Source organism: Saimiri boliviensis, chromosome 12 (genome assembly GCF_048565385.1).
Source record: "Saimiri boliviensis isolate mSaiBol1 chromosome 12, mSaiBol1.pri, whole genome shotgun sequence".
Taxonomy (NCBI): Eukaryota; Metazoa; Chordata; class Mammalia; order Primates; family Cebidae; genus Saimiri; species Saimiri boliviensis.
Genome location: NC_133460.1, coordinates 38,522,275 through 38,537,992, shown reverse-complemented (window position 1 = coordinate 38,537,992; position 15,718 = coordinate 38,522,275). Strand labels below are relative to the sequence as shown.

Here is a 15,718-nt window from a genome sequence, read left to right as displayed (position 1 = left end):
ATTTCTTAATTAAAATACCGGCAAGTGTCGTTTCTTTAATATATACGAAGAAATTATCACTGAATGTTATTTCTTAACACAAAATGCCTAAAAATATCTTAATGAAACATTTTATCCAAAGTAATGATAAATGAAAAAAATGCTAATTATTTCTTAATTGGTCTAATGCTAAACCATTCAACAAAATATATTCAATGGAATTCATGTAACTTGAACCCAAATATTCTAGGTTTCTTTTTGTGAGTGTCCAAGTTCTCAATTCACCATGAGTAGTCAAAAATCAGTTATGAGTGTACTAAAAAACAATCAAGTATAGATTCGTGTATCACATACCTTTGGTGGCTAATAGCTTCTTTTGTTCATAGTCAAATGCCTGAAAATGAAAGAGAAAATATCTTTATTGACAGCCTCTCCAGATGTCATGCCAATACTCCATGGTTAGAGAACAAAGGTTTTGACTGCGTCCCATGGATCCGTCTGAGACACATGTGAAGCTTTGCACAATGTGACAGAAATCCAAGGTAAGTTTGATAAGTTTAAACATGCTTCCAACACTAATTAGTAATAATAAATTACCGCTTCTGACTATAATTTGACTTTGAGTTAGAATTTTTCCTTCAAAAAAGAAAAAAAAATCTTATTTACCATAAATATCAAGCACATCAGAGCCAATGTCTGCTAGAGTATAAATAGTCTAATAATAATAATGCTGAATTTCGAAATAATACATTTCCAAAATGTTGTCATGTACCTATTGGTCTCATTAGGGTCTCAAAAATCCCCTCTTCATTTAGGTAAGCATGGCCTGAAGCGGTATGGTATCAAGATAACCTAAGAAATTATTTAACCTAACTGGCATAGTCTTTGCTTTTGAAGTGAGATAAATGGCAAATGTCTAACTTTAATGACATTAAGCAATGCCATAAAATTAAACTTAGTTACTGTTTATTGTACAGGGCTAGGAAGGCATCATTGATTCATTCCATTAACATTGAATGAATAACTATGATGTAGTCAAGTCTATGTAAGAACCAAGATAGATCATTTTGAAGAAAGTCGTGCAGATACAGCTACATTTCAAATCTTTTCTGAGTGTTATCAACTCTCCAATTTAGGAACTAGCTAAGACTAGATGTAAGCCTGTCTCAAAGGCCTACCAGGAGGACCAAGGGCCAATCGGCAAGAGCTTTTTAACCAGAAAGACTATACCATCATATATAAGGTACCTATATAATCTATGGTCTGAAACAGGACATTTCTGAAGGTGAAATGTGCTGTGAATAACAATTAGGTCAGGATAATAAAAGTAAACAGGGGCTGTCCCAGATAAACAAGGACATGTGATAACTAAAAAAAAAAAAAACAGCCATGTATCAGTAAAGCCAGATTTTTAGACAATGTTTTTGATGAAGTTTTAAGTTCCTAGAACTAAAATGGCATTGGGAGTTAAAATCAACCATTAATTATTAATGTCTAAAGGTAAGGTATATGGAGAACTTAAATTTACTTGTTCACCAAATATTTATTGAGGGCCTGCTGGTTAAGGAGGCTATGCTAAGCTTTGTGGAAGAATACAATGAATCAAAAACAAGCTACAGCCTTGATGGCTTGTGAGTTTTGTTTTTGTTTTGTTTTTTGTTTTTTTGTTTTTTTGTTTTTTTTTTTTTTTTTTGAGACAGAGTCTTGCTCTGCTGCCCAAGCTAGTATGCAGTGGCATAATTTCAGGTCACTGCAACCTATGCCTCCTGGGTTCAAGTGATTCTCCTGTCTCAGCCTCCCAAGTAGCTGGGACTACAGGCACCCACAACCATGCCTGGCTAATTTTTGTATTGTTAGTAGTGACAGGGTTTCACCATGTTGGCCAGGTTGGTCTCAAACTCCTGACCTCAGGTGATGTGCCCACTTTGGCTTCCCAAAGTGCTGGGACTACAGGCATGAGCCACCACACCTGGCCGACTTGCCAGTCTTTGGAGGGCTGAGAAAGAGAAGTAACTATAAACTAAATTAGAAAGTGAGATAAGTGTAGAAAGAGAGCTGGGGATATAGCATTCCAAGAGCAATCAGGCGATAGAGATCATTTTCAGCCAAGGAAATCAGGGAAGTTTTCAATCTTTCTGTCAATGCTCAGTGAATATTATCATTGATTTCTTAGTGATTTTGAGTCAGCTGTTCACTAACAATATAAATCAATCTAGTTAAGCTGAAACTCAAACATTAAGACCATGCTCTTCCATCCTCAAAGAAAGAAACAAGAAAATGATCACTGCAGGTATAAACCTGACGGAAAAGGTGACAAGAGCCACAAGACAAAAACCATTAAAAGATTATAAAGGGGATTTGATACTTATTAAATAAATTGTAATTCATATTTTAACTGAAAATACATCCACCAGAGAGAATGTAATAAATATCTTTTTATTTATTTTTAATTTTTGAGACAGGGTCTCTCTCTGTTGCCCAGGCTAGAATGCAGTGGTGCAATCTTGGCCCGCTGCAACCTCTGCCTCCCAGGCTCAGGTGATCTTCCCACCTTAACCTCCAAGTAGCTGGGACTATAGATGCATGCCACCATGCCTGGCTAATTTTTTTAGAGTTCATTGTTGAGTTGGGGTTTCACCATGTTGTCCAGGAAGGTCTTGAACTCCGAGGCTGAAGTAATCCACCTGCCTTGGCCTCCCAGAGTGCTGAGATTATATGCATGAGCCACTGTGCCCAGCCTTAAATGTCTTTTTTTTTTAAACACTGACATATCATAAAGTCCATGGTGTTTATAAAAAGAAGAAAAAATTCATCAAAAACCTTTAGAAAATGTTTCGAATGCAAAAGATTAAAAGAAAGACAAGGTCCAGGCAAGTTGTCTCACAGCTGTAATCCCAGCACTTTGGCAGGCCAGAGCAGGTGGATCACGAGGCCAAGAGATTTAGACCATCCTGGCCAACATGGTGAAACCTCATCTGTACTAAAAATACAAAAATTAGCTGGGCATGGTAACCCATGCTTGTAGTAACAGTTATTCGGAAGGTTGAGGCAGAAGAATCGCTTGAACCCAGGAGTTGGAGGTTGCAGTGAGCAGAGATCATGCCACTGCACTCCAGGCGACAGGGCAAGACTTAATCTCAAAAAACAAAAACAAAAAAACAGACAAGCAGGCCAAAACTTCAGACTGCACTGGAATTACAGTAATGTAATTTAGTTCCATGAACTAATCTCATTGACACATCTATGATGGCTTTTCTGTTTCTAGGATTTTTGTGAAACGTTCTTCCTCTTTTTTTGGTGGTGGAAGATGAAAAAGGTAAGTCTACTCAGCAATTCTGGTCTGACATCAAATGTTTACAAGCATCTCTAAAAGCACTAAGCACAAAATCCTTATCTTTCACATTGTGATCTATATGGAAATCAAATTTCTGCATTTCATGGTCAATATTCTATTTTGCATGATTAGCCTACTAGTTTGAAAATGGATACACTGAAAGTTGCTATTGAGGAAGCTGTTTAATCATAAAAATTATTTAAAGGAAGTTGCTTTTATAATCATAAAAAAACTGAAGCAACAAAATCATCAGTAATATTCATCAGCTACTTTCAAAGGACTAACACTCCACATTAGTTATTCTCGTAACTATCTTTAAATGGCACCAAACACATTTATCATCTTCATTACACCAAAAACAATATATGTATTTATCCAAGACTATGTCATGAAGCAGTAATACTTAGAAATACAGTCCCTCAAATGCATCTAAAATTTAAGTAACACATGAATAATGTTATTTGCATAAGATAGTGACACAGAGCATTCTCCATTTTTAATATATTTTAAAGAATTCTCACTTAAGCTAAATACCACTTTCCATTTTTAATGTTTAGAGCAAACTATAACATTTTAATGTTTATAGCATATATACTTCAATTTCATTTTGAATGTAGCACAGAGGGAAAACCTAATTTCTGTACTACTGCTGAACACTCACTGAATTCTCCATGCTTGAACCCAAACACGTGACATGACCATTACCTGCATGTTGACATATGACGACCGTGGGGCAAGGTGGGCCCTTTCAGAGTTTTGGTGGGCAGCTGCTGCCCTCTCTGCAGCGCGCTCACTCCCTGGAGCCTTCTTGTCAGCCAAAGGGCTTTCTGTAGCACTCAGTTCAGGGTCTGAGAGCAACCTGTCAGTGCTGCTGTGAAACAGAGTGTGGAATTTAACACTCCACTATATATACAAACGTACTGAATTTTTCTTATGTGCCACATTTACTATGCATGTTTACCATCATCAGCTATTTACACATAGTCTCTCATTTAATTCTCACAACAATACTATGACACAGGTACTTTTGTTATTCCCACTTTCCTGATGAAGAAAGTATACTATCCAAGGTCATATTCTAATGTGAATGGCAGAGTTGAAATTTGAAATTGGGTACTCTGCTTGAAACTATTTTGTGATGCACATTCAAACACAGTATGTATAGTATATATGGTATATAGCATATGATATAGAAGGAATAAATGTATAGACAAGATTTCTAATATTTATACAAGGAGATACCAATGACTCATGCATGCAAAGTCTAGACAGAGATCCAGTCAATTTGAAGGCATGTAGATGATCCAATTCACGTGTATGAAATATGTATATGATATTGGTAACAAATAAAGGTAGCAGATAAGTAAGAAATATTCCCCAAAGCTTGTAGAGCAGGACAGGCAGAGCATAAAAGTGCTTCTTACAATCAGCAGCAAATATGTGAATTACAACACATGATATGTACCGAATGCATGTACCTCCAGTTCAAATCTAACTGCACCTTAGGCTCAAATAAAATAGGGATTGCAATATCAATCAAGAACTGATTTGTTCATTCATGATTTGTTCAACTATTCAACTGTTGTGCCAAGGGAATTTAGAGGAATTTAGAAAAGTATTATTGGAATACAAAAAGAGGAACAATTAACTTTGCTTGACAAAAGTTGACAGAGGCTATACAAAGGACATTTGAACTGGGAACTTAAGAGCATCTGCAAGTTGTCTGGTGCCAAAGGCCAGGAGAACAACAAGTCAGAGGGAAAAGCATAAGTAAAGGAAAGGAATCTTGCAGCACAAAGCATTGGTGGATTTTAAGCCACAGTGTGACAAGATTAAACCTGTTTTCAAAAATAAATTACTGGAGCAAAATAAAAGCTAGATCAAGCTAATTAGAGACTGGAGGCAGGGAGATATTTCTGGAGATTGCAGCTTAAGCCAGATGAAGATGATGAGAAGGTCCAGAACATAGTGATGACAAGAATAGGTATCTATTTCAAATACTTCAATAGTTTGAAGAAAGTAAAACTGTTTCTCTAATCTATAATAAGAACATTAATTTTAAGTATTAGCACCATGTAAAGAAAAAACACAGATAAGGGAGAACTGGACAATGATGGGCAATACTGATTAATTGACCAAAGAGTTTACAAAGGAAAATGAATTTTAGTAAGAAAGAAAATAAAACTATGTATGCTAATATTTGCATAAAGATACTCTAGAAGGGTATACCAGGAACTAATAAGACAGCAGAAGAAAACAGAGTAAGGATGACGCACTTGTAACTATGCTATGGTAAGGCAGAGTTATATTTAATACAATTTATGTAATTATAAACCAAAGCGATTTGGAAAAAACAAAGTCATGATAATGTCAGGCATTTATTTAAAAGTTTGCTATTAACTACCTTGGGAAAAAAAGGAGCCACAGTAAGAAATTCAAAGCCAAATGAAGGAGAATTCACAGTGGGAAAATTTCGAACAGCAAAAATCAGAACAGAAACGGCCTAGCTGATTACTGAAGAGTGGGGTGAATGCTACAGTTTTGGAGTAATACAAATTGTTTAGAGGGCACAGATATAAATGAACTCATTAAAGGGTGAAGGGACTATAGAGAAGATAGAGAAGGATGAAAATTATCAGATATTATTCCATAATAATTTTTTAAGAAGACGAAAACACCCATGGATGAGATCAAACATGACTTGAATCAAAGAGTACTATTAGAGTTCAGAACAAATACACATGATTTCAAAAAATCAAAGGCTCTTTTAAGATTAAAATACATACTGCAAGTGTGAGTTTTTTGTGCCGTGCAATAGCTCCACTGTCTGCCTTTTGGCACACGAAACCTTGGAGGGACACATCATCTGTTTCAATTCACCAGCATTCCCAGAATGGGAAGGACTTCGAGGCATGCCTACCTCAACAAAAGCATCATTACAACCTGCACAGGAGAAGAAGAAAAAGTGGAACACGTAAACCACATCACCTTCCAGTTGACAATCTGCAATGGAAACAAATCAGAACCCTACTTTATGGAGACATAATTAACCTGACACAGACCTCTTTCATCTGCAAAAAGAACACCTTAACAAGTTCAGGCTGTCACAAAAACTCAATTTGAAGAGAAGACCTGCATATATTTTAAATATTTTGGGGGCTAAAAGGGTTATAAAAAGATACTTTACTTGGGGGAAACACACACACACACACACACACACACACACACACACACACACACACACACACACCATTTAGTAAGTTCATGCTTTCCTGATACACAATTACCTTCACTTTAATTCAGGAACTTACAGTGTAATGGGGAAGAGATTCTTTCTGTGGAAAGTGCTTTTCAGTTAATCTTTCACCATACTCTTTGAAATTTTATTTAGGATATTGTTTTGCCACATAATCGAGATACGATGATCATAGCTGTTTACCAAAAACAAACTCAAAAATCACTGCATAGACTCTACAAACCTTTTTCCAAATAACCAAAATGAATTTCAGAAGAAAAGATACAGTTCCTGACCTTCAGTAGGGCTTGATTTGGGAGATGCCTGCTCAGATCCACTTGTCTGGATGGATGGATCACCATGATTTGCACTCAGCACTTTTTCTCCAAGTGATGAAGTGGATATTGCACCATATTTTATATTTGGAGACTAAAATAGTAATAGAAAATAACAAATATGGTCACAATTTTACAAAGAATCAAATCAAGAGCACAATCCCATTTATAACAGCCACAGAAAAGAAAACCACTAAAAAAGTGGTTAGAGCCAAGATATCTATAAGGAGAACTACAAAACACTGCTGAAAGAAATCACAGATGATCCAACAAACGGAAAAACATCCCATGCTCATGGATCAGGAAAATCTATAATTAAAATGGTCATACTGCCCAAAGTAACATAGAGATTCAATGCTATTCTTAGCAAACTACAAACATCATTTTTCCAGAAATAGAAAAAACTTAAGAAAATTTAGAATTTTTCCCAGAAACAGAAAAAACTTAGAATTCATCTGGAACCAAAGAAGTGCCCAAATAGCCAAAACAGTCTTAAGCAAAAAGAAGAAAGCTAGAGACATCATACTACCTGACTTCAAACTATACCACAAGGCTACGTTAATCAAATAGCATGGTACTGGCATTAAATAAATAGACAGACAGACATATAGACTAGGGAACCAGAATAGAAAATCCTGAAGTGCAGCCTGAAAAATACGGTGAAACCCCATCTTTTTTTTAAAAAAAAAAAAAAAAGGAAAGAAAGAATCCAGAAGTAAAGCTGTATACCTACAACCATCTGATCTTCAATAAATTCAACAATAACAAGAATTAGGGAAAGGAATCCATGTTCAACAAATGGCACTGGGATAACTGGCTAGCCATATGCAGAAGAAAGGCTAACCAGACCCCTACCTTTCACCATATATACAAATTAACTCAAGGTCGATTAAAGATACAATTTCCTCATGTAACAAACCTGCATATGTAACCCCTGAACCTAAAATAAAAGTTGAAAAAAGTAACAAATTCATTTTAGGTGAAAGTTTAAACATATAACTACCAGAGACTTATCTCTTACAAAGAGATTTCTACTATTCTAGCAGAAAGCCATTACCTGTGCATGTCCATTTAAAGCAGCAGAGATTTTTTTGCCTTCGGTCTGCATACTGTTGATATGGACATCAACAGGAGTCAAGCCAGGAGGGGGAGATGGAGCCGTGTGCCCATAGGTGGGCACTCCAGACAGCAAAATATTAGTTAATGTGGCTTGGGCAGTAGATGGAATCATAAGGTGTGGTATAGCAGAAAAACCTACAACAACATTTTATAACAACAGATATTAGGAACAAATTCAGAATCAACTATAATTTTTATTAACAATAAAAATATCATTTTTGCTGCTGCAATTTCAGAAAAGAATTCAATGTTGATACGTCTGTAAACAGAGGTACTATTTACCACAGAAACACAAAAAAGCGTTAAAATGGGACAACACCATAGCAAATATTTAATCCAACCCTCTCATTGTACCAATGTACATGACTACCAGCAAGTTATTCCAACTAGAACCTAACTACCAGGTCTGCTTATCACATTTGAAGATGATATTTCACTTGTATGAAAAACGCTGTTTTGCTGTGCTTCATTTTAACTAATTTACATATCAGGGAATTTCTGTTTCAATGGAGTATGCTTTGAACCATAATTTTTCCCTGAGAAAACTGAACCATTAGTAAATTTTATTTAAAAAACTGATAACACCTAAGAATACACATCTAGGAATATACTTAAGTGATACTGACCTGTGGCACTTGAAGTATTAGCAAGTGGGGGTGCCCATAATGTGGGGCTGGGTGTACCAGAACTTGGACTTTGCAGAGGACTGACTGAGCTATTAAGAGCATTCAAGAGTGAGTTTGGAGTTGTTGAAGTATTCAGAGATAAAGTGGTGGGCCCCAAAAGACCTGTAATAAATGAATATGTAAAGTCAATTCACATAAATTTAAGATTTTAAAATAGAGATGGCACCAATATTGCTACTTGGAATGCACAATGATATAATCTGTTATTTTCTAAATATAAAATATGGATGACAGATTTTCTTTCAAATATTCATATGAATTCTGCATTATACAACTCCAACCGAGGAAGCAGCTTATCCACAAACAGATGCTATCAGAAAATGTAAGATGCGTGTGCCCAGACTAGGATGGCAGTTAGGGTCATTGAGCATTACCAGGTGCTTTGCATTCATGTCAGCTAGCCAGGATGAACACAATTCAGCTCAAGTGGAGACTCATTTTTCTTCTTCTGCATAAATCATTTGTCATCTGCTTACAAACAAACCCTTTCAAACTACTCACGTGTAGCAGCGACAAGGGTATCTTTTCCTGTGGTAGGATGGATCTATTTGGCCCAGTTGCAGATAGGAACTGTTCTGGCAGCCTACCCTAAATGTATGTCAAAGCATATACATGACTTCCTTGGACTCCATCTCAATGATGAAAATTTTCTCAGAAAAAAAATATTGTTTTTTTGTTCTAAGGAGTCAATACTCAATTTAAATAACTGAATTTTCCTTTGGGTATTTAAAATACGTTCTAGCATAAAATGTGGATTTGTATACAAGTTTCCAAGAATACACAAAGCATAAAGTATAACAGGATAGGTATAGAATAAAAACATTTTTTAAATTTGGTTACTGAATCTTTGCTCACTTTTTTTCTCTCTAGTGCAGAATGAACTCAGTTCCTGCTAAGTTACCTAATTGGCATTTCCTGACTCACAGTCATTGCTACGTTATTATGACTCTATTCAGGTCCCAGTAGAAGAAACAACTTTGGTAGATTAGGGGCCAAGAAAAAAAAATCTTTCTTTAACAATGTCTAGGCAGGGCTACTTGGAAAGTCCATCATATAAGGGTATTAAATTTCTTAAATGAAAGAACAGCTATTAGAAAAAAAAAAAAAATTTAAGGACTGCTGCGAGTATTTTTTTTTTTTTTTGTCTCAAATCAACACTCAATGAGCCAGAATGATTGACTAGGAGTACTGAGTAAGGAAAATAAATGCAACTGAGAAATGTGCAAGAAAGAAGTGAATCTACCGAAACTGTAATACAGCAACTAACTTCAGCCTATAAAACAGCAATCCATAGATGAGGACATAAATATTACTATGACTATTAAGCAGCTCATTCTACTTTCCTAACTAAAGTTCTGAAATGATCATGTTTGTTCTTTCTCCTATTTTCCATTCCTCACATTAGATAGAAATACAGGTCTGGCCTCAGGCTAGATTTCCTTTGTGTCTGGGCAAGGCAAGCCTAACCACTGGTGATGGGAGTTCTGCTTATTTTCACCCTCACTCTGCACCCCTCATACAGATTTGCAATTACTTTTTAAAAAGCAAACTGGATAATCTTTATCTCTAGGGACCGATGGCAATATTGCAAATGCAAGAGAGAACAAACATAAATTACTGTCAGCATGCTTACTTCAATCTCAATGGCATTCTTAATTTAGAACAAAGCAAGCCACTGAAAATAAAACACTCAGACCTTGATTATTTATGCGAACATGGAAGAATCTGGGTACAAAATCCACAGAGACTTTTTAAATCCAAAATGGATTGATTCATGTTACATGGCTTTTCATCTGATCTTATAGCCCCAAGAAGAAAAAAAATAGCCTTTAAATATAGACCCAAATGGTAGAAAGAAAGGGAATCAGATAAGCATTTCCCCAGTGACTGAGACACGCTGTAATAATAAATTGTATACCTAGTCCAGTGAGTCCAAGGCCTGCTGAAGCTAAGATATCCAGGCTGGGACATGCCAGGCCGGCAGGGCAGGATGCTGGGGATGGACTGGTTGCTATGGTAACCCCACTGCTTTCAAGTCCGAGGAGACATTTCCTTGCTTCATACATATTTAAGGCATTTCGCTCAACACTTTTCACAATCACAGACTATGAAAACACATAATGGGGAAAAAAAAAGTGACATGCAAGTAGTCTACAATGAATGGGGGAGGGGAAGGAGGTGGAAAATGAATATGCCAATAAGAATTCTACTCGGGTCATATCAATGCTGCTTTAAAATCATCTGCAAATTCTAACCTCTTAGTGCTTAAGTTTACTCCTTCTGGTAAAACCCTAAAATATTAGTTATTTTACTGGGCATTTACTGGGCATGTTCTTTGTTCCAGGAGCTGTGATAGTAGCTGCACATATGTTCCCATTCTCAGCAAAACCTTACAGGGTGGGAATCATTATTTATATTCAGTGAAGTTAAGGGACTTAGCCAAGATCAGGGCACAGCTGCAAAGGGGCAGCAAGAGAATGGGAACTCCGGTTCCCTTTTTACAGTATCTCATCTTTACACTAAAGCTTCCCCCTCACATCTTTACATACCAAATCAAACTTGTGACCACAAATAGACTGCATAATCATCATCAATTATGTTTGACATTTATGGTTTACTACTTAGCTAACAGACCTTGAGGTACGACTATTCCTCACTGGTGACATATCTATGGCAAAGCTTATAGGAAAAAGAAAAATTCTAAATAATCGTTTTTCTTCCTCAGTGGTCTCATCTAGAAATTTTGAAATATGAACTCGAAGGGAAAAGCCTTCAATGGACCAAAAAAAAAAAAATTGTGGCTGAGAAAGCAGTTAAGGCAGTAGTTAGAATGGGGGCCAGTTAGGCATAATTAAATGGCCCTGGGATGCTGCAAAGCTTTGGAGTTCTCATTTACAATCTATTTTTCCCTGACTTCTGCTCATTTCTTACCAAACTCCTGGAATTCTTGTGCCTGTCCATGTTTATATGCACAAGTCTGCTACTGTCTCTCCTGTCTATCTTTTAGTCCTTGTATCTAGAGTGACTCTGGTCAACTCAAATTAGTCACACAAGAATCTTCACAATATATAAAATTAATGTCCTGTTTCCTAACTTTAAACTCATTATATCAAGTTCACTTAGAATCAATGCTTTCTTTCTGAGAAGGCATGATCATTTTTCTTCAGTTGGACAGTGATTACCACATTATTCACATATAGCAAATTATACAAAATACATATTATATATACACCATTCTATACACGTAAAATTTATAGTTTCAAAATTTAGTATATGTGCTGCCGAAGCGAGCATTATAGTTTCAAAATTTAAAAATGGTGTTATTTTCTTGTTTCTGATTTTTGTTAAAGAAATCAAGCATTTCCTTCATTTACTTTGTTCCATTTTCCTTTCTATTGCCCCAAAGGCAACACATGACTTTTCTGTGCATCCTTCTAGACAATGCTTTATACTTAAAAATGTATAGACATATATACACACATAAATGCTGCCATTAAGTGTATACTATGATGCAATATACATTTTTCACTCAACACCATTCTCATGTTGTTTCCTGGTGCAGAGGTGTTTTCACAGTGCATAATTAGAAACAGAACTGTTGCAGGAAGGGGATCAATATTTTAGAATAATGGGATGATCAGAGATTGCCCTTCAAAGTGGTTGTGCTAGTTTAAACAACAATACTAATGTAGAAACATTCCTCTTTCCTCATACTTACTAGCACTTAATAAAATATTTATTCTGGGCTGGGCATGGTAACTCACACCTTTAATCCCAGCACTTTGGGAGGCTGTGGTGGGTAGATTGCTTGAGCTCAGGAACTCAAGAGCAGCCTGGGCAACATGGTGAAACCCCATTTCTACACAAAATGCAAAAAATTAGCTGGGTGTGGTGGCACATGCCTGTGGTCTCAGCTACTTGGGAGGCTCAGGTGAGAGAACTACCTGAGCCCAGGAAGTTGAGGCTGCAGTAAGCCATGATGGCGCCACTGCACTCCAGCCTGGGCAATGAAGTGAGACCCTGTCTCAAAAAAAAAAAAAAAAAAAAAATAGATTTATTCCATTAAATTTTTACTCTACACGTAGTTACTGAAATTTTGCAACACTCCAAGGAGAGGTTCCAAGAACGCTGAACTAGAGACAGTTCAGTTCTTAAAGTATTTACGAAAAAACACAGGCACCTCTTCTTTAACTCTACAAGTTGCACAGGGCATGGCATTATAACTAGTCTAAATAATTTCTGAATTACATTGGGTATGTACACGCGTGCACACAAACACACACAAAACATATAAGTGACCTTATCAATTATCAGGTTACTTTGTAAAGCTTCAAATTACCAGATTCCAAATTAAGAATGAACATTCTTTCCTTCTCATATAACTATGGAAAAATAATGGTTACTCTAAATGGACTCCAAAATAACAACACATATATAAAGAAAATGATGATCTATAATGAACACTGTTACAGATTTATATTAGATTACTAAATACAGAATGACATATACATTATACAATTTGAGTATCCCTTATCTGAAATACTTGAGACCAGAAGTGTTTTAGATTTGGGGTTTTGGAGGATTTGGAAATATGTGCACTGGTTGGGCATCCCTAATGTGAAAATCCAAAATTTAAAATGCTCCAATGAGCATTTTCTTTGACTGTCATGTCAGTGCTCAAAAACTTTCAGATTTTGGAGCATTCCAGATTGGGGATATTCAACCTGTATAGAGTAATAGTTTCATGTATATGCTAACTAAAACTATACAGAATATGATAAGATACATAATTCTCTGGGTCCAGACTTTGAACCAACCTTGCTTGGCTGTTTGGGCTTTGGTTTAATACTGATGAAGACATCAAGCTGTTCCATCAACTGTGCAATGAACTGTGGATCTACTTCAATTTCTTCCTTCATATCAAACATCAACACAAGAGGAAGACAACCCTAAAAAAATGTCACAAAAATGTGTAGGAAGTAAAAAATTAATCATTTAAACATCTGATAATTTAACATGCCTGAAAATAATGCAGTATTATACAGATTTAAAGACTAAAATGAAGTATTAAAGCTAAATTATATAACTTCACAGAGCTTGGAGGACAGGTGTGGCATTAATGTTGAGGGGGAGAAAACCATTTTTGGATGACAAAATTATATGTCCTAAGTTTCTGTTTTTGGCCCTGGATTTTTTTAATCTACTGTGAATCTTGTAAAATTCCTTTATTCTCTAACTTCAGTTTTGTTAGTTATGCTGGAAACTAGATTCTCGACTACATCAAGGGCACTAATCTTGGCCTTTGCTCAATGACTTCCAGTGGTAGCTTTTTAGTGTATATTGAGTGAAACATGATGGAGCATTTAAAGAGTTTGACATTTTAGCCCAGACTCACTTGTCCAAACACAGATCTATGTCTGTCTTCCCCTTCCTCCAGGTTAGACCAGCCTCTCTAACTTAAACTATCTTTTAAGAGGATCCTGTACTTTGATATCTTAACTCAGGGGTTCCCAAGCTTTTTGGTACCACAGACCGGTTTCATGGAAGGTAATTTTTTTTATGGACCGGGGAGGGGATGGGAAGAAGAAATGGTTTCAGACAATTCAAGCACGTTACATTTATTTGGCACTTTATTTCTATTATTATTACATTATAATATGTAATTAAATAATTATACAACTCACCATAATGTAAAATCAGTGGGAGCCCTGAGCTTTTTTGCCTGTAACTAGACGGTCCTATCTGGGGGTGATGGAAGACAGTGACCAATCATCAGGCATTAGATTCTCCTAAGGAGCATGCAACCTAAATCCCTTGCATGCACGATTCACAATAGGGCTCACTTTCCTGTAAGAATCTAATGCCACTGCTAACCACATAGGAGGAAGAGCTCAGGTGGTTCATGTGAGTGATGGGGAGGAGCTGTAAATACAGATGAAGTTTTGCTTGCTCACCTCCTGCTGTGTGGCCTAGTTCCTAACAGGCCACTGACCAGTATCAGTCTGGTCTGTGCCCCGGGGATTGAGGACCCCTGTCTTAACTAATCAAAGACTTCCTTACCAATATAAATCCTACTTAACCTAATGCAACTTAAACCTTTCTTCCTTCCTGGAGTAAATTGTGACTATTTCCCTTCTTTTAACTATCTCATTTTTTTATTTTTATTTTTTCTCTAATGCTCTACTCACAGCCTCTAATGAGTCTAGGAACAATGTAATATACTTTTTCTATTGCACAGAATTCCCAGTGTTAGCCCACTGAGTGCTGGAATTCGTACATGTATATCAGGAGAGGTTACCATTAAGCATACTATGATTAAAATGAATTACCTAGCCAGGAATTGTGACTCAAGCCTGTAATCTCAGCATTTTGAGAGGCTGAGGTGGGTGGATCACTTGAGGCCAGGAGTTCGAGACCACCCTGGCCAACACAGTGAAACCCTATCTCTACGAAAACTACAAAAATTAGCCAGGCATGGTGGCATATGATTGTAATCCCAACTACTCAGGAAGCTGAGGCATAAAAATCACTTCAATCAAGAGGCAGAGGTTGCAGTGAGCTGAGAATGCACTACTATAGTCCAGCCTAAGCAACAGAGTGAGACCCTGTCTAAAATTAGAAAAAGAAAGAAAAAGAAATACTATAATACTATACTCCATTTCTCCTATGGCAGAAAGTGATATTTTTATAAGAACAGTGCTATACAAAATGGTGATGGTATTTAAAATATGGGTTAAAGCCTTTTAATTTCTCCTTCATTTATTTCAATGATGTGCAATAATACGTCATTTATACCTATTTTTGGCAGGTATGGTCCAAATATAAGTGTGGATTAATAACTGTATAAAATATTTGAAAAATTTCACTGAACTAGAAACTAACATCTAAAGAACTTGTAAAGCAGAAAAAAAAACATGATTATAACAATTATTGGATATAAATATAAATCTGACTTGTAGTACAGTATATTAAAAATAACCTGATAAAATAAGCTCAATTAAAAAAAATTAACAACAAATTTCTCAAAATC

The 15,718-nt window shown here is 36.2% G+C and overlaps 1 protein-coding gene across 3 annotated transcripts in view; it reads right to left on the bottom strand.

The window, feature by feature from the left end:
- The window catches only part of BICC1 (BicC family RNA binding protein 1), a 313,489-nt gene that overhangs the window by 28,732 nt on the left and 269,039 nt on the right, over positions 1-15,718 (bottom strand). For 2 of the 3 annotated variants that reach the window (XM_003928706.4, XM_039478423.2), the window contains exons 9-16: positions 13,506-13,637; positions 10,607-10,793; positions 8,629-8,790; positions 7,941-8,137; positions 6,845-6,977; positions 6,100-6,256; positions 4,019-4,184; positions 334-373 (exon numbers count right to left, since the gene is read on the bottom strand). In XM_003928706.4, coding sequence (XP_003928755.2) covers positions 334-373; positions 4,019-4,184; positions 6,100-6,256; positions 6,845-6,977; positions 7,941-8,137; positions 8,629-8,790; positions 10,607-10,793; positions 13,506-13,637 — 1,174 coding nt within the window. The remainder of the gene's footprint in view (positions 1-333; positions 374-4,018; positions 4,185-6,099; positions 6,257-6,844; positions 6,978-7,940; positions 8,138-8,628; positions 8,791-10,606; positions 10,794-13,505; positions 13,638-15,718) is intronic. The other variant, XM_010339344.3, reaches the window with a different exon arrangement.